We start from the raw sequence: 27,828 nt of genomic DNA, 5'->3' as shown, positions 1-27,828 counted from the left end.
TTTGGGCTCATGTGTAAGGTTTGAGACATAGAATCTAGAATATCTGTACAAAAATACTACAGCTTAAAACTACTCATATAAACTAAAAAAAAGAAACATCATTAAGTGTTAAAAACAGTTTTTACATTGCACAGAAGATAATGAAATTTTATTTATCTCTTGGGAATAATGACTGGACATGCTTCCAGTTAAAGATAAATTAATGAGTTTGGTGTGGGAAGTTGAACAGTAAGGCATCTCATTATCAACCATGTGTAATCTCCTGGGAATCAGGCACAAGAATTAAAGATCTCTCTTCTCTTATTCTCTTAATTGTAATTTATTGTCTGTCAAAGCACTTCATTACTGGATGACCAGCTCTTTATTTTCAAATGAATTTGATATTAAGTTATCAAGATTAATTTGATTTTGTATAATATGATTTTTTTTCAACAATCAGTTTGCAGAGTGACATAACATAATTGCAATATATTTTTAATGCAGAAATAAAAAAATAAATAAAAAAAAATAATGTTACAATGGAATTACAATGAATTAGTATTGATGTTTCATTTGGTTGCACCTTTGTTTCATTCATTAAGAAACATGATGAGCAATTATATTTCACTGCAAATTTTTGTAGGTAAATTAAATTAAATGTAAGTAAGTAAGAACCTCTAGATCCATAAAGTATGTTTTGAATTGGCACCTTCCCTGAAAAACCCAGCGGGGGGTATTTGTCCCTATTGGACAGTTCTAGTTTTAATTTAAATTCCCCCGTCTGTCTTTTAATTTTGGTTTCTTCTTGCAAATGCTTGGATTCGGGTATGTTTGACTGCACAAAAACAAATATTGGCAGCCTCCACATAACTGAAAATTTTACATAATATGAAAACTATAACAAACGCCTTTCCTCAAAAGGGGGCACCCACGGCCTCACCGCGCGCTACGAGTTAATTAAAATTATTCAAACTAATTTGAATAAATTGAATGAAAATCGAATAAAATACATCTAACCTAACAGTTTAATTCTTTAAATTAATATTAAAGAAAGTCAGGGAGTCAATGTTAATTAAGGAAATATTATAAAATGCATGTCATGTAATAACATAAGACCTCTGTAAAATTCCATATCTCACTACTAAATGAAGATTTTTATTTTTTTTAATTTCTTCTTTTTGAAATTTTATCCCTTCTCTTGAAAATATTTTTTTTACAAATCAATTTCCTATAAATCGATCAAAGAAGTTTTTTTTCAAAGATATTATCTGGACATAGTTAAAAATTATATGAAAAAAGAAATAAATGAAATAATAATCTATATTAGAATTAAAAAAAAATCAATTCCACACTACTGCAGCCTCCCCGAGAGCGAGAACAATTGGGACAGTAATTATCAGTAAATGTCAGTACTTGTCTAAGTTTTTCAGCAGGGACAGTAAACGGGTCAGTAATTGTCTAAGTTTTTCAGCACCGACTAAGATTGTCAGCACTTTTCTAAGTTTATCAGCACCGGCAGTAAAAAGGTCAGTAATTGTCTAAGTTTTACAGTAACGACAGCACATTGTCAGTAATTTTCTAAGTTTGTCAGTAAAAAATGAGAATGTCAGTACGTTTTTGACTTAGTAGTGTTTGCAGAGTATCATGACAAATATCTACAATTTATTTTTTCAATGAAATAAAAAAAATACTGTTACAGTGTATTAGTATTGATGTATTGATGATATTGTTTGCTTGCACCTTAGTTTCATTTATTAAAAAAAAATATAATGAGCAATTATATTTCCACTCGAATTTGTTTCTAAGAAAATGGTGAACACCTCTTGATAGATCCATAAAATATTTGTGAATTGGCACCTACTCTGAAAAACACAGTGGGGTTATTTGTCCCTATTGGACAGTTCTAGTTCTAATAGGTGAATGCACAAATCTCTCACTCCTACAGTCTGTGTATTAGAATGTTCTGCTAATAATCATTTTCAAATTCCATGTCCTATTTCATTTAAAGAAAATGAAGCAGACATTGAAAGTCAGAAACATGAGGAAGAAAATCTTTTGGAGAATAATGAGAAGAAAAAAGATGAAAAGAATGAAAGAAATGGTATGTCATGTTGAAGAAAAATATTTTTTTGAACATATTTTATTGACAACATGTCAAAGGGATTGGACACAAGTAAACTTAGATATTCCTCTCTTATATAAAATAGTTTTAGCTGTTCAAAATCAAAAAAGCTTTTTTGGCAAACTGAGACCAAAATGGCAGAATATCCAGCTTTATGTCTTTCTTTGGGTTTTTCTCAAGCTGCTACTCACTATCAAATTGTTTTAAATGTATATTTTGGATACTTTAAAACCTATGATTATCAAATCTTACCAGTTGATGCATGATCTTAAAACTTCAGATGATATAAAAATAAATGCTTAGGTCAGAATGGCCTACCTTTAAAATTATTTAGATATTTCATAAAATTGGTTTGGAATCTTCAAACTTTGTCAATTATTGCATCTGTGGTACTCTTGAGTCTGCATTTTTCAACTCTGAGTGTTTTGAACACTTGGAATAGTATAAGAAAATATTTACAAATTAATCTTTTTCCCTTGATACCATGCTACTTGGATACAATAACTTGGCCAGACTGACACTATGTCAACAGTACAAGTAAGGAAATGATACACTGCTGACATCATGGATACCCACCCCTTTGCATCTCTTTTTTCTCTTAAAAGATGCATATTCACTCTTCATTGTGGAAAATTCATGATGCAATTTGTAAGTTATTCTTTAATTCAATCATTAATATCATGTACTACTTTTGTAGACAGCAAAGGGAATATACCGCCTTTAGAAAATGAAAGTTATCCAACTGAGGAGGATAAACTTTTGGAGTGCAATGAAGAAGAGAATAAACAGAATGTAGAGAATAAAAGGAAAGGTATGTCTAGTTAATGATAAAGAAGATTACATTTGCTCAGTTAGTCGAAATTAATTTTCAAAAAGGCTTTAGAAAGGTAAGAGCAAAACGGCTGTATAATCTAACAAAATATCTGTTTCTTTACAAAGCTGTTTTCGAACTGTTGCTCCAAAAGTTTTTGAACTAGTGGACAAAAAATACAATGAGTCTTTTTCCAACATTTAGAACTTCATGGCCCCAGGGTCAGGGATTCTGGAGTTAGGGTGGTGCTCTATTGATCATATGGAGGAATTGCATAAAAATTCTCTTTCCCCCTGTGTAGTAATCAAAGAAAGTGTGCATGGTAATAATGAGCTGCAGAACTGTAGCCATCTGATTGAGACAATTCAGACAAATAAAGCAGATCGAGAGCTACAGATCCAAGCATAATAAAAATCTTTGATTTACGCCGACAATTTTTTGTAGCTCACTTTGGGTATTTTTACTTGTATTTTATATTTTCCCCAGCTTTAAAAATGGTACATGTATTTAATAATCATACATTTAACTTCAATTTCTGATAATTTACTTACATTTCAATGCAAACAATTGGCTATTTGTAGGCCTTTCAATCAATTTTTCAGGATGGTAAAAAACTTTTCAGAGATTGATTTATAGGTACATTATCAAAAAGGATAATAACTTACACATACCTTTAATTAAATTATTTAAAAGGTTAATTATTTGTAATTGACTACATCGATGTTGTGTTTTAAGGACAGATAACTCAGGTGTGAAAAATAACCAACTTAATGCCGATTTATGAGTTATCGTTTATAGGAATGACATATAGGCTGCTTCAGCATTGGTATTGTTATATATTATGTACACAAAATGGTTCCTTAAATTGTTTTGTACACAAAAGTGTTAACCAAAAGAAGGAGAATGTCTTCACTTTACCTGAAATAACAGGGTCACATGAATGGGGAACAGACTATATTCAACATTTTTAGCTCACCTCAACGAAGTTGGGGGAGCTTATGTAATACCCTCGGCGTCGGTGTCGGTGTCGGCGTCGGTGTCGGCGTCCCGGGTTAAGGTTAAGTTTTTTGGAGCAGTTTTCTTTTTAAGTACTTCTATGACCTATATTGATTAGACATGCATGGAAGATGGTTCTAGTGTCTTTCATTGTACCAGTCAAAGTTTCAGATGCTGCAATTTTAGCAAAGGAATGACCAGGTTAATGTTTTTGGAGCAGGTTAACATTTTTGGTGCAGTTTTTGGTGTAGGTTTCATTTCCAAGTAACTATAAGCCCTATGTTAACCAAACTTGCATGGATGATACATCTAAGGATGCATACTACCGGGCTTGCTTCGGATGCTGAATCTGACCTACTTTTTCCGGTTGAGTGAACAGGTTAAAGTTTTTTGGTGCAGGTTTCATTTCCAAGTATCTGTAAGTCCTATGTTGACCAAACTTGCATGGATGATACATCTAAGGATGGATACTACCAGGCTTGCTTCGGATGCTGAATCTGACCTACATTTTCCGGTTGAGTGAACAGGTTAAAGTTTTTGGTGCAGGTTTCATTTCCAAGTATCTGAAAGTCCTATGTTGACCAAACTTGCATGGATGATACATCTAAGGATGGATACTACCAGGCTTGCTTCGGATGCTGAATCTGACCTACATTTTCCGGTTGAGTGAACAGGTTAAAGTTTTTAATGCAGGTTTCATTTCCAAGTAACTATAAGCCCTATGTTGACCAAACTTGTATGGATGATACATCTAAGGATGGATACTACCGGGCTTGCTTCTGATGCTGAATCTGACCTACATTTTCCAGTTGAGTGAACAGGTTAAAGTGTTTGGAGCAGGTTTCATTTGCGAGTAACTTTAAGCCCTATGTTGACCAAACTTGCATGGATGATAAATCTAAGGATGCACACTACCGGGCTTGCTTCGGATGCTGAATCTGACCTACATTTTCCGGTTGAGTGAACAAGTAAAAGTTTTTGGTGCAGGTTTCATTTCCAAGTAACTATGAGTTCTTTAATGACCAATCTTGCATGGATGATACATCTTAGGATGCATACTACCAGGCTTGCTTCGGATGCTGAATCTGACCTACATTTTGTGGATGAGTGAAAATGTTAGTTTTTTATGTATGTTTCATTTCCAATTAACTATGAGCCTTATAATGTGCAAACTTGCATGGACGATACATCTTAGGATGCACACTAATGGACTTGCTTCGGATGCTGAATTCGACATATATATTTTTTAGATAATAGACCAGGTTAAAGTTATGGTTGCAGGTCTATTACCAAAAAACTTTAAGGCTTTTATAACATTGTATAAACCAAACTTGCACAAATGTTGCATCAAGAGATGAAAACTCAAATTTGCTTTAGATGCTGAATTACATTTTCATGAAGAAGAACTACTTTAAATTTTTTATGTTGGTCTACTTCAAAGTATCAGATCAAAATTGCTTAGATATTTTCATTTTTGGAATGTACATTTTTTGTTGGTTAATTGTGTGACTTTGCCTTATTTAAAGACAACATTCGTTGAGGTGAGCTCTGTAATCTCTGATTACCTATGTTTAACTCTCTTTGACGATTGTTGTAAAAGAGAAAATATAATGTCATGTTTTTTGTGTGTGCACTTTTGCGCTTCCTACATAAACAAATATATTTTTACATGTAAATGCAAGAATTAATTATCTTATTTAATTACTAATCACAAAGAAGAACGACAGAGTATATAAATTATAATAGGTTAGAACTAAGAAGGGGGGTAGAGTTCACTTTTTTAGCTCCTCTGAGCCAAAGGCTCAAAGAGCTAATGCTATGGCCATCTGTGCGGTTTGCGTTAACTTTTTAGAATATGGGTCATAACTCAAGAACCCCTTGGTCAATCAGTGTCAAATTTGTTACAGGGTATCCTTGGCCTAAGGGCTACCATTTGTACTAAAATAAGGGTTGGGACCCTAAAACAAGGGGAGATAATCAGGAAAACAAAACCTAAAGTACTGGTTGCTAAAAAATCTTCTTCTCCAGAACCACCAGGTAGATTTTCACCAAACTTACATACAAGGATCAGGATATGTTGATTAAAAATTGTTCAATGCATGACCCTTGGGCAAAGGGTGTGGTCTCAAGGTCACTTCAAAGTTGACCTAAATTTACAATTAATAAAAACGTCTATATTTTGCTTACTATATAAGGACTAGGATCATCAAATTTTGTAAGTTGATGCATCTTAGGACTTCACATCATGTTAACTCAAAAGTAGGTCACGGTGACCTACTTTTTTAATTTTGCGGGCATTTGTTTTCAAATTGATTTGAAGGCATATTTTGGACACTTTAAGGCCTATGATCATCAAACTTTGTCAGCTGATGCATCTTGGGTCCTTGAACAACGTCAACTTAAAAATAGGTCACTGTGACCTACTTTTGACATTTTATGGCTATATATAGGTATCTTAGGTATTTATTGGCTTAGAATCATCAAACTTTGTCAGTTGATGCATCTTGGGTTTTCAGAAAGTGCGACCAAAAAGTAGGTCACAGTGACCTACTTTTGACATTATATAGCTATATTTAAGTACTCTTAGGTATTTATTGGCTTAGAATCATCAAACTTTGTCAGTTGATGCATCTTGGGTTTTCAGAAAGTGCGACCAAAAAGTAGGTCACAGTGACCTACTTTTGACATTATATAGCTATATTTAAGTACTCTTAGGTATTTATTGGCTTAGAATCATCAAACTTTGTCAGTTGATGCATCTTTGGTTTTCGGAGAGTGCCGACCAAAAAGTAGGTCACGGTGACCTACTTTTGACATTTTATGGCTATATTTAAGTATCTGGTACTTATTGGCCTACATACCTGTCAACATGGCCAAAATTTTTCGGGGGAGAAAACGTGCGACGACCTTTTGCAAATACAAAAAGTCGCTCATTTCACTGTTTTATAGAACAAAAATAAACAACTTAAAAGATTACATTTTATTATTGATATTACCATTATCATTAATTCATAAAATTTACAGTTTATTCATACATAGTTTAGAACAGGGTTTAAACTTAACTGAAATTTCCACGAGCCATGTGGGCTCCTGACATTTCAAATTTAGGAGCCCACTGCTAAATTTGATAGCCCACAGTCTCTGTGCTCTTTTTTTAAAGCATAGATACTGGGACAAAAAGTAGATACAAATGAAATACATATACAAATTCATCTGTTTAAAATTGGAGTTCTTACTTTATAAAAATCAGATTTCATATAAATATTGAATCAAAGGAAATAAAATTGTATTCAATAAACATTTTTACTATCTTTTTCTTTTACTTGGTAATACATGTATATAAATACGTAGCCCTGGTACATGTCTTCAACTGATAAACTGACAATGACACAGTAAGATTTTCTAGGTTAAATATTTTAACTACAGCATATCTAAATAGGTGAAAAAACTTACTATTCATATGACTGAGTAGTTGGGAGTTACCGGGGTATTAAAATTGTATATCTCTCACGTATCAACCATTCACAGAGGGTTGGAGGAAATTCGGATTATGAAAAAAGACGATCGTTTTAGGGAATTTCACAAATCGTGTAGTACTTTAAATGGAAAAGATGAAGGCTATTTACGAACAATAGGACCATACTGTTGTGATTTATTTCATTTTTCTGTAGTTTTAAATCGAAAACCTGCATGAAATGTCTGTTTTTCAGTAAGGTGACTGGGAATGAATTCGGCCCCTGCAGAATTTTTATTCGCCACGTGGCCGAGCAACTTACAAATTTTATGAGCCCACACCAATTTTTACTCGCAATTTGCGAGTGGGCGAGCGTTAAGTTTAATCCCTGGTTTAGAACTTGTACAATGTGATTTAATTTTGAAATTAAACTATTTATTCTGCCTGTCCATAAGAGCATCATTTACTGTGAAATCACTAATTTTCGTGGGGGTTTAATTTTCGTTGTTTTCGTGGTATGAAGTGACCCACGAATTTATATCCACCATGAAATGTTAATTTTCATGTGCACAACTACTAAAAAGTTCTTCATCCATGAAATCAAATCCCCACGAACCAACATTTTTTCCTCAAACCACGAAAATTTGACCCCACGAAAATATTTGATTTTACAGTATATAATATTCATGGCAAATGTTGTAGTTTAAATTGGCAATTAGAAAAAATAATAAGGTATGCAGACAGTCTGTGTTTCCAGCTTTTAATAGATATATGTATGAATGGATTTTTCTCACTATAAAGTCTAAGGAACATGAGTTGTGTCCTGGATTTAAATATCTGAAATTGAAATAATTGTCAAAACTTCATGCTTATATTCTTAAAATAATGTGTAAATCTAGTATGAATGAAATACATGGACCCTGTATTTTTTTTTCTTTTAATCTCATAACATATGTCAGAATTTTTAAACCTAATAATTTATTTTAGCAATGTTCTAATTTTTTATTTTAATTGAGAAATGTATTACCCTGTTTAGATTTTTAAAGAAGTCTTCTAAAGACACTGTCTTGTTGCTTTGTAATTTCAGGGGCTGTTATTTAAGAAATAAGGTATCATTTTTTGAGTTTTATTGAGATGTAAAACGGGTTGGTCACGTGATCAAATCCCATGAAGCCCGAAGGGCTTTATGGAAGATTTGATCATGTGCCAACCCGTTTTACATCTCAATAAAACTCAAAAAATGATACCTTATTACTTATATTTACATTTGTGACTTATTCATACTTTAAATTTGCCTGATTGTTACTTTTAACGTGCGAAATGCGTTATTTTTCAAACCCAACGGCATGTATGTAATCCACTTAACGCAGGTCGACCCTTTATGACGTCACACAGAGATAACGTCGAACGTTTATCCAAACGCACATCTATGACCTCTTGACCCCGTACCTGTATTTATACAGTTATAAAAACGCTTGCTTTCAGTAGTGTTATATAAAGGAACACATTTGCAAATGTAAATATATGCTGATGTTGATGCAGGATTTACTAAGTGAATCTCAAAATCTGTGGGAAAATCTTCAGACTCTTCATTTATGTTAGCTTCCATGAAATTGTTTCCCTCTCTTTGTTAAATGAATAATAGAGTACTGTAGCTACATCTTTCCTGATCACTTTATTGTTTATGGAGAAATAGTTTAGTCTTAGGCACTTGTAAACTTATTTGTAGCAAAGTATCAAGTACTTACACATCGTTATTTACCGTCATGTTCTGTAAAAATTTTCACATCTGGCATCTCTGTCTTTGATAATATACACTTTTAATAAGAATAAGGAGTAATTACAACTGCAATTACATCTGCTAGCACAGTTGACACATTGTTGATTACCTGTTATCAGTGGCAATAAACAGATTAGCTACCGCGATAAACACTGCATGACCTCCATTTTTGTGTTGACTAGTCGGTATTTTACGAACCTAAGTAGGTAAAAAATCCGGATTTTTTCAAAATCGGTAGAAACGGCCGTTAAAAAAAAATAATTCGGTAGACAGTCGGTAGGGATGGTTAAAAATCGGTAGACTCCCGATTTTATCGGGAGTGTTGACAGGTATGGGCCTAGAATCATCAAACCTTGTGAGTTGATGCAACTTGGGTTTTCGGAGATTGATGACCAAAAAGTAGGTCACAGTGACCTACTTTTGACATTTTATGGCTATATTTAAGTATCTCTGGTACTTATTGGCTTAGAATCATCAAACTTTGTCAGTTGATGCATCTTGGGTTTTCGGAGAGTGACGACTAAAAGGTAGGTCACAATGACCTACTTTTGACATTTTATGGCTATATTTAAGTATCTCTGGTACTTATCGGTTTAGAATCATCAAATTTTGTTAGTTGATGCATCTTGGGTTTTCAGAGAATGTCGACCAAAAAGTAGGTCATGGTGACCTACTTTTGAATATCTCCAGTACTTATTGGCTTAGAATTATCAAATTTGATCAGCAGATGCATCTTGGGCTCTGAAAAATGTCAACTAAAAAGTAGGTCACGGTGACATTTTATGGCTATATTTAAGTATCTCCTGTACATTTTGGCTTAGAATAATCAAACTTTGTCAGTTGATGCATTTTGGGTTGTCCAAGAATGTAGACCGAAAAGTAGGTAGAGGTAACCTAATTATGAATATCTCAAATACTTATTGGCTGAAATTTTCAATCTTAGTTTGTCTATAATGCATTTTGAATCCTCAGAAAACTTCAATCTGAAAGTAGGTCACTGTGACCTACTCATGGTTTTTTATAGCTTTATTAAAATATCTTCAGTCCTAATTGGCTAAGAATCATCAAACTTTGTCAGTTGATGCAACTTGGGTCTTAGGATACTTAGGGTTAGAGGCTTCAAATACAAGTGAGAGGTTGTACAATTTATCAGAAGAGGGATTCAAGGCCCTTGGGCCTCTTGTATTTTAAGAATTACTGCTGTAGGTGTGTGGAGGACCCTTAATGAAATTGTAAAAAAAAAGACCAAAGAAACATTATTCATCTCTGTCCCTTACTATTTAAAAAATATTCTGTTCACATATCAATGACGAACAAAGGTGCATTTTCCAAAGGGTTGAAATTCATGACCTCTAAGACAGCAGCTCTGTGAAAGGATAGGAATGCATTGATTATAAAGTGATTTTTTCTGCATCTCTACCTTTTCTTTGACCTTGATCTTCCTTAAATTTTTGTTCAGCTGAATTCCTCAGAAACATTTCCAAGAATTTTTTTTATCAAAACTTGTATGTTGATAGATAGTGATGAGAACTATTAAACTTCATGAACATTTTTGACCTGGACTTTTCCTTTTACCTTGACCTTTCTTAACTTAAAATTGTTATAGCTCTATTTCAAGGGTTTAAAATGCGACGTTCCGTTCTGATGCGGCGACACCCCTATGCTTTATTTTTCAAAATCTATAAAATAAATTCAAATCAACATTTTTAAATTAAAATTTCAATGTTAATGAGATTTATATTTGTGCATCTTTTAGTAAAGTAGTACCGGTATATTGTATTTGATAATATGATGCCAAATATAAAAGTGCAAAATATAAAAGATATGGACACCGTGACTTTACTTTTGGATCAACCCTCATATTTTTATCAAACTTTATATGCTAATACATGTTGTGATAAGAAATATTAATTAAGGCCAACAGAAGACCTTCTACTGATTCTGATGGTAAAGATTATTATTCTTTTTTTTTCTTCTACTTCCTAGACCGCAACTTTGAGGCCTCATATCTCACTCATTTCTCAACGGATTTGGCTCAAATTTTCAGAGGTTATAGATGTTTATAAACTCTACCAGAATGCTGACTAAAATTTTAAAAAGTCACTTCCGGTTTTGAGTTATTTCCCTTTAAATGAAAATTTATAGGCTTTTGTTTCCGGATAAAGGCTCAGTGACCACAAAAGCTGAAACAGAAATTTTACTGATTTTAGGTAACAGAAGGATTGAAGTTGTGCACATCGGTTTTTGTTTTTCGATTTCTGTATTCACAATGGCGCTATATAAGGGTAAAAAATTAGAACGCCTACAAGAGCGAAAATTTACACATATTTTCCTTTTTATCTTGAAAATTAAAAATATTTTGTTAAGACATATGAACAAAAGTTGTGCATAATTGCAAGGGCTTTCATATAATAATATTCAAAAGGGGCTGGCCCCTATAATTAGGGATCAAGGGACCTTGAAAGTTTTTGCTTTATAACTCAAAAACGGTAAATATTTCAAAATGATTATCGATTATAAAGTTGTGCTTTAACATCTTACTGATCTCATGAAATTGTAATTGTGTTCGAGTCTTGTTTTAAATGAGCTGGTGCATGACCTATATATGCACATGTAATTATTTTCACTCGGCACGTAAACGAGAGCTCCTCATGCGTGTAACCAAAGCAAGCTTACTATAAATAACAAACATGGCTACATTGGAAGCTAATATTCTTCAGAATAAAGTTCTCGAAGTGTTTGTGCTTTTTTCTTACAAATTATCATGTTTATTCACTGACAACTTTCCCTTTTATTTCATTTTTTAAAAAATCGTATAAACCAAGTCTACTAAAAAGGGAAGAAAATATCATCTTTAAATTTCTTCTTATCACATAAAAGCAAACAATATAGTGAGAAAATAAAACATAACTAAAAAGCACATATACCGTATAGCGAGTTATTTTAGCGGGGTGATAATTTTGGCTTATTTTGGCGTTTTGATGGTAGCCCGCTTATATTTTAATTGCTAAAATAGTAAGTTCTCTTCTAAGTGTCCATCTGCAAAAAACTGGGACTCTGTGGCCGCTTAAATAAATTACACCAAAATTAATGGCATACCTTTGAGCAGGTAAAATGCCAAATTTTACACCCGCCAAGAAAACCCGCTGTACGGTACTATTCACAGCCATTAAGTGCACAGCTTTAACATTCACCATGTGTGTTTACAATTATATAACGCACCTCCCTCGATGGCGGCGGGGCAAAGTCGGTCACCGGGAATCAATCGGCTTGTGATCCAGCGACCCACAGTCATACACAAAAAAACACCACAGAATGGTTAAATTAATTCTTGATAAAATTGTTCCTTATTATACTATCTCTGTCCCATGCATGAAAATATTATTTTGTTTGAGTCTTACGTATGGTAGGAAAGAAAGCTTAAGAGCCGTATTCACCGTAAACAAGACTCCGTTCTCATTTTGATATTGAAGAACTCTTTATGCGTATAATTGAAATAAACTTGCCGTAAGTAATAAATATTTTACCACGCTGTATCATATCTCTTTTTAAAATTAGGTTTTGGACGTGTTCTTTGTTTTCCATTCAGAGTATTCGATGGTATCTTTTTCCTTTTATTAATAAAGATCTTTCCAAGAGAAAGAGTTATAGAAAAAAGTATGAGTATCTTTTATTCGTTTAAATATGAACATAAACAATATGAACGGAAACAATATACGCCCGGATTTCATAAAAAAAAACTTTTAAGAGTCAAATAATACACAATTATTTACTGCGCGATTCTCATATTCACCTAGAACCAAGATTTTTTTAAAAATTGTATTTACCATTACGTAATCTATCTTTCGAGTACACGCTGCCGAGAAATTCTAAAGCGACACACCGCGGTGAACCATTGACCCTGCAGTCATAGGCAAATAATTGGTATATACAAACCATTCTACAACAGTAAGAAAATATTATTTTCTCGAAGTAATTAAATCTTAAAATATCTTAGAATGTTTTAGGTTTGACTTTAGTACAAAACGCTGGAGCATTTATTTTACATGTACATTAATCAGTCTTCAATTCTTAAATATTCGTTAGATCCATGTGTAATTTGACGATTCATAGCGCAAGGACTAGTGATCTGCAGTTACTTTACTTCAACCAATATTTATTAAAATGCACAAGTTTTGCTCTTTTCACACACAAATAAATCCGTTTTCAACACTGAAGTTTTCCGAAACACAATTTTTTATCACAGATATTAACCATCCCTATACCAATTTTAAACTTTTAAAGAGAATCTTCCGAATCGTAAGGAGTGAATTATACTCAATGAAATGGACTAAACATCGATAAGTAACACCGGCACGTGTAAACTTCATAGGTGACTTCTGTGCTGCACACTGTCTATTAATTTATATTACAGGTTTTATAGTAAAGTTCAAGAAATAATGATTTTAAAGCAATGAACTTAATTTGTTTTATAATTTATTCAAAACCCGTATAAATGATAAGTATACGAGGGTTGTCCCAAAAAGTCGTAGACTGGGCTCATATCTTTTAAAGGAATTAATGTATCTTTATAAAATTTTCAGGGTGGATAAAGCGTGTTATTGGCAGATAAATTACGAAGTTTTATCATGTTTACTTGAAAACTTTTTGAGTAAACACATTTAAAGTGATGTCGTTATCTAACACCCGGAGCAATCTGAAATGTCAAAAAATACAAAATTAATGTCAACGGTTCAAAATTTTGGAGAAAATATTTCAACTACCAGAATCAAATTCTTAATCAAACAAAACGGTTATAGTTATAAATGTGAAATATCTTAATTACTATGATATGATTAAACATTAAAATATGTAAACAAATTATATGCATGTACAGGTATAAAATAATATTAATTTGAAAACGCTATATTTCTACAGGCTTTCCGTCTGTTTCCTCTAATGGAGTTGCACAATGGAACTCTTGCCCATTTCTTAGTCTTGTCTTTTATTTTTAGTTACTGTTATTCACATATACATAGAAAAACCGTTTCAGTCATTTTAAATACGAAGGACAAGAAAAAGTTTCCAAATCTACCAAACATTTTTGACTGTTACTTTTCTGAAAGAGTAAATTCAGGATCAAAACAATTGATCATAGTCCAGTGTGCCGCCTGTGCCACCGCAGCCGCCATTTTTCAAAAAGTCGGATTTCAACCCCATGTGTATAAAACATCATAAATTTTATATTTATCAAAGGATAAACACCAAAATTTGAAGAAATGTAGTCAGTAAAACAGCATTAAGATTTTTCATTCCCCTATAAAAAGTACTGGGTAGTAAATACCTTTCCATAGGATTTTAAATATAATAAACCAAATTTTAATTGCAACTTTTGGGTATTGCGCCGCCTTCCTACACAAGACAATGAAAGGTGTCTTTTAAATTGGAATAATTTGAGAAGTTATACCATATTTGTCCATAAATTTATTAGAAAGTGTTGGTTTGATCTATATACGAAGTTTCATTTATGTAGGACATAGGGTTCCTACGAAACAACGCTTGTCTACGGAATTTTGGGACAACCCTCGTAGTGTGCTAACATTGTAATTTTGTTCCGTGGATAAATATCAGTAGCAGGTTGTACAATGTACATTCAAGTAGTAATAAACCCGCATATGTCCAGAATCGAAAATTTAAGAACTTATATACCTGGGTAACAATGTTATCTGAATATTATTGACTAATCATGTAATTAAACGCTTTTACAACCTAAATTAAACTGTTAAAATCATAACCGGCACCAAAGTCAAACCATTTGTATCTTTTACCGTATATAACTCAGTATTTTCTTTAAAATGATGAACAAAGCACTAGTGCAAATTACTTTCCTTGGCATACTTGCCAACCTCCAGCATGTAAAAATCTGGTCATGACCAGATTTGGAAAGTAAAAAATCTGGTCATAACGCGTAACGACATTCACGACATTATATACCATGATTAAATTTTATACATATATACAATTTAGTATTTGTGTATATTGAAATTGTTTATTGAAAAAGGATTTAATTTACTATGACAAAAAATTTATACATAATTTGCTTTAATTTACATGTTAGAAATGAAAATTGAAGGTTTCATATTTCAGTATTGACCTGAAGTAAATGTGAATTTTAAAAAAAAAAAAAAAAAAAACTTTTCAGTTCCTGCTGAATTTGAAAGTAAACCAATTTCAGTTTGAAGTTATTTTTCCTCTCTCTTAATTAATTAACTACCGCAACATGTTTTAAATTTGAAGTTAGGCCTACACTGTCTTTGATCACTTTATTTTATCTAGAATGAAAGTTTTTTTCCCAAGATTCCTTGATATGTACATAAATATCGTTTCTCTTTTTCTTGGTTCAATCAGAGACATGTGTTTGGTTCAATTTGTTCCTGTTGGCCCTGATAATGATCTAGTTCTATCGGAAGCCATTTTAATTGACTTCAAACATTGATTTGTCAAAAAAACACCCAGTTAATTGTTTACACCTGCACAGATAATTAATCCATCGGCATTGTTTACGTAGATCTAAGCTTGGGTTGTAACTGGAAGTTGAAAGTGCAACCTAATTTACGAACCAAATCCGGAAATCGGGAGATTTTCTGGTTGTTCGGCAAAAATCGGGTGATAAGCATGACCTGCCAGGTCATAAAAAATAATCGGGTTACGGGTTGAAAAATCGGGTGTGACCCGACGAAATCGGGTGAGTTGGCAAGTATGCCTTGGTTTAAAAAATACGCGTGCGAGAGAAAACGAGTGGGAGGCATTTTATTCAAGTACATTCAAGTTTTTACCAACAAGTCCTTGTATCAAGTATTGTCTAACATTTATTCTATTTAACATAATCTCCCTTTCCTATTTAAATTTAATTTATTTGATGATTTTATTCAAGCACAATATAATTATGTAGTACTAAAATGAAGTCCATGCACGGATGCTATTGTACATCGGGAATTTTCTTTAATCCTTTATCCATGCATTCCTCCTTCAAGGAAAATAATTATGATTGAATTGATTGAATAACTTGTATAAAACCATGTGGTTTCGGTTTGTCAACGTGTTTTAGATCATGATCAGCAAATCACAACTCCTCGGGTCTTCCTGTCTAACAGAATAATAACCTCGAATGTATTACGTATACATCATGATATCCCTATGCTCCTATCCCCTTTACCCAAACTTTGAAATAAATGAGGATAGATATTTTATTTGTGGACTTTTGAGTTTAATTTTATTGAAAGTAAAGCTATTACCTAAAATACGTATTATGGAAAGGACTTTCAACCCCGACTATCTTTCATCAATAAAAACTGCATGTTGTTTGAATATTAATATCCGGTAAAGTTTTAAAATACCTCAATGTTGTTTTTCTGACCCGTGACAAAATGGTGCGAGATAAAGCAAATTTCAAACATCTTCATCGGCCAATGACAGAATAGTTGTAAAATTCCTGTCAGGGTTATGAACTTCTAATCACTAATAAAAAGGTGTTTGTCTTGACACAGAGCCAAGGATATTCTGTTAAGATCAAGGTCACTGACAGAAGAAATATTTTCTTTACTACGCTATGAATTAGTAAATGAAAATCATTGGAGGCTTATTTGAAACATAGATTACTTATGATTGGAGGTTTTGTCATGACCCTGTCATGACCCCGCCGCTATCGAGGGAGGCGCGTTATATAATTGTTAACAAACATGGTGAATGTTAAAGCCGTGCACTTAATGGCTGTGAATAGTATATGTGCTTTTTAGCTCACCTGAGTCGAAGGCTCAAGTGAGCTTTTCGGATCACATTTTGTCCGGCGTCCGTCTGTCTGTCTGTCTGTCCGTCTGTCTGTAAACTTTTCACATTTTCGACATCTTCTCAAGAACCGCAGGGCCAATTTCAACCAAACTTGCCACAAAGTATCCTTGGGTAAAGGGGATTCAAGTTTGTTCAAATGAAGGGCCACGCCCTCATTCAAGGGGAGATAATTGGGAATTAATGAAAATTTGGTGGCATGTTTTAAAAATCTTGTTCTCAAAAACCACTGTGCCAGGAAAGATGAAACTTATGGGGAAACATCCTTAGGTAGTGTAGATTCAAGTTTGTTCAAATCATGACCCCCGAGGGTAGGGCGGGGCCAAAATGGCCAACCAAAGTTTTACATAGAAATATATAGGAAAATTCTTTAAAAATCTTCTCCTCAAGAACAACTAAGCCATAATTGATCATATTTATATGGAAGCATCCTCAGGTAGTGTAGATTCAAGTTTGTTCAAATCATCACCCTCAGGGTAAGGGCGAGGCCAAAATGGCCGACCAAAGTTTTAGATAGAAATATATAGGAAAATTCTTTAAAAATCTTCTTTTCAAGAATAGCAAAGCCATAATTGATTCAATATTTATACGGAAGCATCCTCAGGTAGTGTAGATTCAAGTTTATACAAATCATGACCCGCAGGGGTAGGGCGGGGCCAAAATGGCCGACCAAAGTTTTACATAGAAATGTATAGGAAAATTCTTTAAAAATCTTCTCCTCAAGAATAGCAAAGCCATAATTGATCATATTTATATGTTAGCAACCCCAGGTAGTGTAGATTCAAGTTTGTTCAAGTCATGACCCCCAGGGATAGGGCGGGGCCAAAATGGCCGACCAAACTTTTACATAGAAATATATAGGAAAATTCTTTAAAAGTCTTCTTCTCAAGAATAGCACAGCCATAATTGATCATATTTATATGGAAGCATCCTCAGGTAGTGTAGATTCAAGTTTGTTCAAATCATGACCCCCAGGGGTAGGGAGGGGCCAAAATGGCCAACCAAAGTTTTACATAGAAATATATAGGAAAATTCTTGAAAAATTTTCTTTTCAAGAATGGCAAAGCCATAATTGATAATATTTATATGGAAGCATCCTCAGGTAGTGTAGATTCAAGTTTATACAAATCATGACCCCCAGGGGTAGGGCGAGGCCAAAATGGCCGACCCAAGTTTTACATAGAAATATATAGGAAAATTCTTTAAAAGTCTTCTTCTCAACAATAGCAAAGACATAATTGATCATATTTATATGGAAGCATCCTCAGGTAGTGTAGATTCAAGTTTGTTCAAATCATGACCCCCGGGAGTAGGGCGGGGCCAAAATGGCCAACAAAAGTTTTACATAGAAATGTATAGGAAAATTCTTTAAAAATCTTCTCAAGAATAGCAAAGCCATGATTGGTCTTGGGACTACTTTTGGATTTAAGCTTTTTAAGTTTAAACCAATTCTCCTTTTTCCAAGCCACAGTGCTAAGGTGAGCAATGTGGCCCATGGGCCTCTTGTTATGTTTTATTTTCTCACTTTATTGTTTGCTTTTATGTGATAAGAAGAAAAGATGATATTTTCTTCCCTTTTTAGTAGACTTGGTTTATACAATTTTTAAAAAAATGAAATAAAAGGGAAAGTTGTCAGTGAATAAACATGATAATTTGTAAGACAAGAGGCCCATGGGCCACATCGCTCACCTGAGCACCTTGGTCGGCCATTGTGGCCCCGCCCTACCCCTGGGGGGTCATGATATGAACAAACTTGAATTTACACTACCTGAGGATGCTTCCCTATAAATATGATCAATCATGGCTTGGCTATTCTTGAGAAGAAGATTTTTAAAGAATTTTCCTATATATTTCTATGTAAACTTTGGTCGGCCATTTTGGCCACGCCCTACCCTTGGGGGTCATGATTTGAACAAACTTGAATCTACACTACCTGAGGATACTTCCATATAAATATGATCAATTATGGCTTGGCTGTTCATGAGAAGAAGATTTTTAAAGAATTTTCCTATATATTTCTATGTAACACTTTGATCGGCCATTGAGGCCCCGCCCTACCCCCAGGGGTCATGATTTGAACAAACTTGAATCTACACTACCTGAGGATGCTTCCGTATAAATATGATCAATTATTGCTAGGCTATTCTTGAGAAGAAGGTTTTTAAAGAATTTTCCTATATATTTCTACGTAAAATTTGGTAGGCCATTGTTGCCCCACCCTACCCCAGGGGGTCTCATGATTTGAATAAACTTGAATCTACACTACCTGAGGATGCTTCCATGTAAATAAGATCAATAGGCTACTCTTGAGAAGAAGATTTTTAAAGAATTTTCCTATATATTTCTATGTAAAACTTTTGTCGGCCATTGTGGCCCCGCCCTACCCCCGGGGGTCATGACTTGAACAAAATTGAATCTACACAACCTGAGGATGCTTCCATATAAATATGATCAATTATGGCTTGGCTATTCTTGAGAAGAAGATTTTTAAAGAATTTTCCTATATATTTCTATGTAAAACTTTGGTCGGCAATTGTGGCCCCACCCTATCCCCGGGGGTCATGATTTGAACAAACTTGAATCTACACTACCTGAGGATGCTTCCATATAAATATGATGAATTATGGCTTTGTCATTCTTGAGAAGAAGATTTTTAAAGAATTTTCCTATATATTTCTATGTAAAACTTTGGTCGGCCATTTTGGCCCCACCCTACCCCCGGGGGTCATGATTTGAACAAACTTGAATCTACACTACCTGAGGATGTTTCCATATAAATATGATGAATTACGGCTTTCTCATTCTTGAGAAGAAGTTTTTTAAAGAATTTTCCTATATATTTCTATGTAAAACTTTGGTCGGCCATTTTGGCCCCGCCCTACCCCCGGGGGTCATGATTTGAACAAACTTGAATCTACACTACCTGAGGATGTTTCTATATAAATATGATCAATTATGGCTTTGTCATTCTTGAGAAGAAGATTTTTAAAGAATTTTCCTATATATTTCTATGTAAAACTTTGGTTGGTCATTTTGGCCCCGCCCTACCTCCGGGGGTCATGATTTGAACAAACTTGAATCTACACTACCTGAGGATGTTTCCCCATAAGTTTCATCTTTCCTGGTACAGTGGTTCTTATGAAGAAGATTTTTAAAGCATACCACCAAATTTTCATTTATTCCCAATTATCTCCCCTTGAATGAGGCCGTGGCCCTTCATTTGAACAAACTTGAATCCCCTTCACCCAAGGATGCTTTGTGGCAAGTTTGGTTGAAATTGGCCCAGGGGTTCTTGAGAAGAAGTCGAAAATGTGAAAAGTTTACAGACAGAGATACGGACAGACAGACGGACGCCGGACAAAATGTGATCAGAAAAGCTCACTTGAGCCTTCGGCTCAGGTGAGCTATAAAAAGCACAAACACTTCGAGAACTTTATTCTGAAGAATATTAGCTTCCAATGTAGCCATGTTTATTATTTATAGTAAGCTTGCTTTGGTTACACGCATAAGGAGCTCTCGTTTACGTGCTGAGTGAAAATAATTACATGTGCATATATAGGTCATGCACCAGCTCATTTAAAACAAGACTCGAACACAATTACAATTTCATGAGATCAGTAAGATGTTAAAGCACAACTTTATAATCGATTAGTAATTTCGAAATATTTACCGTTTTTGAGTTATAAAGCAAAAACTTTCAAGGTCCCTTGATCCCTAATCATAGGGGCCAGCCCCTTTTGAATATTATTATATGAAAGCCCTTGCGATTATGCACAACTTTTGTTCATTATGTCTTAACAAAATATTTTTAATTTTCAAGATAAAAAGGAAAATATGTGTAAATTTTCGCTTTTGTACGCATTCTAATTTTTGACCCCTATATGGCGCCATTGTGAATACAGAAATCGAAAAAACAAAAACCGATGTGCAAAAACTCAAAATCCTTCTGTTACCTAAAATCAGTAAAAATTCTGCTTCAGCTTTTGTGGTCTCTGAGCCTTTATCCGGAAACAAAAGCCTATAATTTTTGTTTAAAGGGAAATAACTCAAAACCGGAAGTGACTTTTTGAAAAGAACTATATGCGGTATATTGCATATATTTGCCCCCACAAAAGTCAAATTTTGAAAACTTCCTGAAATGCGCTGAATTCAATAAATTGTATGAGAAATATAAATAAACAGAACATATTATACTTTCAAAGCAGTTAATTTACAATTTTTGTTTTTATGACGTCACAAACTAGTCCGATTTCATATCCTTTTTTCAGAAAGAGGACAAAATGGACAAAATTTCAACAATTTTAGCTTTAGAATTTATAGAGCGCAAGTTTGTTCAGGAACAATATTTACATATTTCATTGATATTATCATTCTACACATTATATCAAAATATCGATCCTGAACACACATGCGCTCGGTGACTTTTACTCAAAAAATCGCCGAAACATGTACATTTTTCTGTAGAATTCATGAAAAACTGAAATTTACGTCATGTTTGTGACGTCATTACGTGCATATGACGTCATTTCTTGTGAAAATATTCAGTACTTTGAAGTCAGCATATACTCCCCTGTTTAAGAACTTAATTAAATATATCTCTATCAAAGTTTGATTTGGGGGGCAAATATTGGTTATAACCGAATGAAGTTCTTTAGTCAGCATTCTGGTAGAGTTTATAAACCTTTATAACCTCTGAAAATTTGAGCGAAATCCGTTGAGAAATGAGTGAGATATGAGGCCTCAAAGTTGCGGTCTAGGAAGTAAAGAAAAAAACGATTAATAATCTTTACCATCAGAATCAGTTGAAGGTCTTCCGTTGGAAACGGAAAAAACGGAAGACCTTTAGTAAATAAAAGTTTTCAAAAAAACGGTTACTTACGTGCCACTGGCTATAACATCTTATATAAATTATCTATTTATTACAGAGGACAAAACATCAACAAAGCCTCCTGAAATAGTTGATTCACACAGTGGTTCAAGTATTCCTCATTCAGAGGAGGCATTGACACAGATGTCAAAAAGTCAAGGGAATGAATACAGTGACACAGAGTCATCTCCAGTGAATGGATCTTCAGAAATTCCTGTACAAGTAGATGGTAAGTAAATTAGAACTGCTGTATTTATATCAATTAATAGAAGCATGATGCACTAATATGCGATATTCAATTTGTCGGCATGGCCAGGTGTGTTATAGGACCAAAGACATCCCCAAATATGAATTCAATGCTTATAAATAGACCCTTGAATTTAATATGTTCCTAATTTTAAAAATTCATTGCAATGAATTGCATGCAGTTTACATTAGTTTGAGAAGTACTATATGTAACTGTGTGAAATAACAATAAAATTAATTGACACACAGATAAGTATTTGATATGATAGATTCTGAAGGTATTCGATTATCATTCATTTAGTGAAGTTGTTATTTAATAATTAAGTAGAGTTATTAATTTTTAAGTTTTTTTTTTTTTTAAATGTCATTTGAAATGACCGTGAACAGATTATGAAGATTCTGTTTTCACCATCTTTGATTTCTTTGATATATTTTTTTTTGAAAAATAATTTTATAAATTATGTCTTAATTTTCATGAAAACTAAACATTTTCCTGATAGAACAAAGAAAATTAATTTTAATAAATGCTATTGTTATTGAGTACCGTTATATATGTACTTTATTAATACCGGGTACATCCTTTTGGCTTAGATGATATGCAGGGGAAAAAGGAAGTATCCATTGAAAATGTAGAAAGCAAACAGTCATCTCCTACACAAGGCCCTGTGGAAAAAGCAGAAAATGAAAGTACTGAAAAGGATGAGAATCAAAGTAAAGAAGCAGGTAATAAAGATAAAGATGTAAAATCGCATGCTTTGGACAAAAGGGAAGGTAGTTTAATTTCTGTGCAAGTGATTTCTACATCAAATCAAACTCCAAAGACTGATATAAATCAAGAAGGCAGTAAGAACTTAGAGGATGACAGCAAAATGTCTGACTGTTCCACTATTGGTTCTGAAAAAGAGCAAAGTGATTCTTCTGAGCCTATATCAGATGAAAAGGGCGGTAAAAATGAAACTACTGCAGAGGATACTGGTGGAAGTGTTGACAGTATTCAAAACGACCATAAAAATGAAAACAGTGTAAACCCGTCTGATAACTTGATCTTACAAAGTGTTGATCAGGATGGGAATTCAGATGCATGTGAAACTAACCCTAACAGTATTGTAGAAACAGGTTAGATATTTCTTTGTATTGCAATTTTTACAGTCTTCGCCAAATCTTTTTTTCAGCACATGCCCTTCGGGCAGGTGTGATCACCAATTACGCAAGCCCGAACAAATATTTACATGCCCAGAATTTTATCAAGTTATTTTATTCTTATTTGCCTTTTCATGCCAAGGAAATAATCTGAAAATCCATTCTGTCAATTTCTTGTCTTGCCATTTGTTTTCAACCTGTACACTTTTTGTGTCTCTTGTGCAGAAGAGTTCCTTAGAAATCGCGGTAAAATAAGATGTCGGTAAAATTTTATTTTTTTTTACCTCACTTAGATGCAAAATCAAAGACTTTAAAGTACATTTTATGTTATTGCTCTTATTTGATTTAATTATACCGAGACTTATGCCTTAGAATTAACATGCCCTTCGGGCTTGTAAGTGTACAATTTCCACATGCCCGCTTCCAATTTTACCAGGTCCCGGGCATCGGACTCCCGGGATTTGTCGAAGACTGTTTTTATGCACCTGGATCGATAGATCCCGGGCGTATATTGTTTTTGTCCTGTCTGTTTGCCTGTTTATCTGTTTGTCTGTTTGTCTTTCTGTCTGTTGTCAACTTTAACCTTGGCCATAACAGATAGAGACTTCATATTTGGTATGCATACTTCACTAATAAAGTCCTTTCAAATGACATCAAGGTCAATGACCTTGTGACCTTGGCTGTGACCTATACGCTAAATATAGCTTTTTCCACTGTTTGCCATAACTTTTGAACAATAGGAGATATGGACTTCATATTTGGTATACTTACTCCACTAATAAAGTCCTTTCAAACTATGACAAGGTCAATGATCTTGTGACCTTGACTGTGACCTACATGCTAAAAATAGCTTTTCCCACTGTTTGCCATAACTTTTGAACCATAGGAGATAGGGACTTCATATTTAGTATGCGTACTCCACCGATTAAGTTCTTTTAAATGACACCAAGGTCAATGACCTTGTGACCTTGACTGTGAGCAATATGCTAAAAATAGATTTTTTTAACTTTGTTGCCACCGGGCGCATAGTGTTTCACAAACACATCTTGTTTGTTAAATGGTTTTACAATAGCTTCATATTTGGTTATACATTGTATTCTGTTTAGTTTTACATGCAGAAATCGAATATTGGTTTACAGACAGATTATAACTGTTATAAATAAAGTATTGCTTATCTTTCAAAATTTTGATGTATTTCACATTTAACAGAAATACATTAAATACATGCTACATCAAGGAACCCATTGCCTATACATGACTACATCTGTCTGCTTTGTTGTCTTCAGTAATTTGTTTTCTCTAAAAACACTACTACACTACTTGTACAGTTTAGGTCTGATTTCAAATGTAACAGGAAAGGAGAAAATGTATCGCTGGACTGGGAATCTAACCCAGACCCCTGTATATCTAGTCAAGTGCTCTAGCCACTGAGCTATCCAGGCCGATATCCACATCCCTAACCATACATTCCTCCCTCCTTAAATGGTCTTCACCCTCGAAGACACAACCCAAGTTCTTATTAGCCCCTGGCAGGACTTTCATCTGCAAGTCTAGGGGTGGTCAACGGCACCAAATCTGTAACAGGAAAGTAGAAAATGTATGGCTGGACCGGGAATCGAACCCTGACCCCTGTATTCTAGTCAGGTTCTCTACCCACTGAGCTATCCAGGTCGATATCCACAGTCCTAACCATTACACAAAATAACCTGGCACACAAGTAGACAACACAAAGATACATAATTCCTTATTAAGATGAACAGTGTTGCCATTTTTACCAAAAATAGAAGTGTGTCTGTGAAATACTTCCAAAATGCAACTCCTCTTACCTTCATAGATTTTGGTATAGCCAAGCTTGACATGCAAGTAGACTACACTTGGATACAAGTTGTCTTTATTGTTTTATTAGTCCACTACCAGTGAAACCAGAAGGGACTATAGGTTTCTGAGTCTGTCCGAACGTCTGTCTGTATGTCCCATTTGGTTTTCCGCATTTCTTTTCTAAACACTTGCAGATATTGAGTTAATATTTGGTATTTGAGTGTATCTTGATGAGTTCCAGATCAAGTTTGAATGTCATTTTGCTTCATTGCTTTTTGACAAAATTATGGCATTTTTCATTTTTCATAAAATGGTTTAAGATTGAGTTCGTGCTGCATTGGCATTAAGTCAATATGATCTGTCTTACATCCAAATGAGAATGTCATCTTAAAACTTCTTGATTTGAAACTTGCTTAGTAGCTTTATAATGACAAACTAAATATTCTGTCGTTAAAATGATAAATATATCCAACAGACGCGGTTTATGCATTCTGTCTATTGACAATATTTAGCAAAGAAAAAAGGGAGATAACTCCAACTCAGTGCATACTAGTTCCGAATGTCAACATGGTAAATATGAAACAAGAAAAAGACGTTAACAAAATGAGTTTAATTTTTGTATTTATGTGGATTAAAAGCGCACCACCGCAAAATTTTAATATGAAGCATTTTACCTTGGTCATAACTTTTGCACTAGAACCCACTTGCTTTCAAAATGAATATTTTTTCTGCATGATGGATAGACATGCAAGCAAAGAAAAGGTTTGTTTAAAATAATTTGATAGCTATTTTCAATGCAAATCTTTTTAGCTTACCTGAGCCAAAGGCTCAAGTGAGCTTTTCTGATCAATATTTGTCTGTTGTCTGTCGTTGTCAGTGTTGTTGTTGTCGATGTTGTCGTCGTAAACTTTTCACATTTTCATCTTCTTCTCAAGAACCAATGGGCCAATTTCAACCAAACTTGCTACAAAGTATCCTTGGGTAGAGGGAATTCAAGTTTGTTCAAATGAAGGGCTACCTCCTTTTCTAAGGGGAGATAATTATAAATTAGAGAAAAATTAATTGCATTTTTAGCTCACCTGAGCCGAAGGCTCAAGTGAGCTTTTCTGATCAAAATTTGTCCGTTGTCTGACGTTGTCGTCGTCGGCGTCGTAAACTTTTCACATTTTCATCTTCTTATCAAGAACCTCTGGGCCAATTTAAACCAAACTTGGCACAAAGTATCCTTTGATGAAGGGGAATCAAGTTTGTTCAAATGAAGGGCCACGCCCTTTTCCAAGGGGAGATAATTATGAATTAGAGAAAAATTAATGGCATTTTTAGCTCACCTGAGCCGAAGGCTCAAGTGAGCTTTTCTGATCAAAATTTGTCTGTCGTCTGTTGTCGTTGTTGTCGTAAACTTTTCACATTTTCATCTTCTTCTCAAGAACCACTGGGCCAATTTCAACAAATCTTGGCACAAAGTATCCTTGGGTGAAGGGGATTCAAGTTTGTTCAAATGAAGGGCCACGCCCTTTTCCAAGGGGAGATAATCATAAATTTGTTAAAAATTAATGGCATTTTTAAAAAATCTTCTTCTCCAGAACCGATGGGCCAGGAAAGATGAAACTCATGTGGAAGCATCCTCAGGTTGTGTAGATTCAAGTTTGTTCAAATTATGACCCCCGGGGCAAGGGTGGGGCCAAAATGGCCGACCCAAGTTTTACATAGAAATATATAGGAACATTTTTTAAAAAATCTTCTTCTCCAGAACCACTGGGCTAGGAAAGATGAAACTCATGTGGAATCATCCTCAGGTAGTGTAGATTCATATTTGTTCAAATCATGACCCCCGGGGCAAGGGTTGGGCCAAAATGGCCGACCCTAGTTTTACATAGGAATATATAGGAAAAATTTTAAAAATCTTCTTCTCAAGAACCACTAGGACAGGAAAGAAGAAACTCATGTGGAATCATCCTCAGGTAGTGTAGATTCAAGTTTGTTCAAATCATGACCACTGGGGCAAGGGTGGGACCAAAATGGCCGACCCAAGTTTTACATAGGAATATATAGGAAAAATGAAGGGGAATCAAGTTTGTTCAAATGAAGGGCCACGCCCTTTTCCAAGGGGAGATAATTATGAATTAGAGAAAAATTAATGGCATTTTTAGCTCACCTGAGCCGAAGGCTCAAGTGAGCTTTTCTGATCAAAATTTGTCTGTCGTCTGTTGTCGTTGTTGTCGTAAACTTTTCACATTTTCATCTTCTTCTCAAGAACCACTGGGCCAATTTCAACAAATCTTGGCACAAAGTATCCTTGGGTGAAGGGGATTCAAGTTTGTTCAAATGAAGGGCCACGCCCTTTTCCAAGGGGAGATAATCATAAATTTGTTAAAAATTAATGGCATTTTTAAAAAATCTTCTTCTCCAGAACCACTGGGCCAGGAAAGATGAAACTCATGTGGAATCATCCTCAGGTAGTGTAGATTCAAGTTTGTTCAAATCATGACCAGTGATTGGGAAGGGCTTGCGCCACGCGCCATAGTCGCATTGAAGTGAAAAATGGCGCATTCAATCAATCAATCATGGCGCCAAGGTGCGCATTCAATTTTTAGCGATGTTATTTGAAAATATTTTGTGTACGACTTTCTTTCTTGTTTTACTTTCGTTTTAAATGCAGTCAATTTAAAACAACAAATCTCATTGGTTGAAACCTGTCAAAAGTACATGGTTAAACGAAGCACTTACTTGAGGTACAATAGTTCATTTATTTGTATGGTAGGGCTGTTCCCTTTCCAAAACTGTTGTAATT

At 34.3% G+C, this 27,828-nt stretch overlaps 1 protein-coding gene across 2 annotated transcripts in view; it reads left to right on the top strand.

The window, feature by feature from the left end:
• LOC134270694 (uncharacterized) overlaps window positions 1-27,828 on the top strand; it is an 87,615-nt gene that overhangs the window by 34,104 nt on the left and 25,683 nt on the right. The window contains exons 7-9 of one of the 2 annotated variants that reach the window (XM_062752943.1): window positions 2,799-2,912; window positions 21,892-22,062; window positions 22,671-23,195. In XM_062752943.1, coding sequence (XP_062608927.1) covers window positions 2,799-2,912; window positions 21,892-22,062; window positions 22,671-23,195 — 810 coding nt within the window. The remainder of the gene's footprint in view (window positions 1-2,798; window positions 2,913-21,891; window positions 22,063-22,670; window positions 23,196-27,828) is intronic. The other variant, XM_062752944.1, reaches the window with a different exon arrangement.

The sequence above is a fragment of the Saccostrea cucullata genome, unplaced genomic scaffold, assembly GCF_032062105.1.
Source record: "Saccostrea cucullata isolate Sc308-1 unplaced genomic scaffold, CSIRO_AGI_Scuc_v1 ctg2044, whole genome shotgun sequence".
NCBI classification, from domain to species: Eukaryota; Metazoa; Mollusca; class Bivalvia; order Ostreida; family Ostreidae; genus Saccostrea; species Saccostrea cuccullata.
This window is presented reverse-complemented; position numbering and strand designations above follow the sequence as displayed.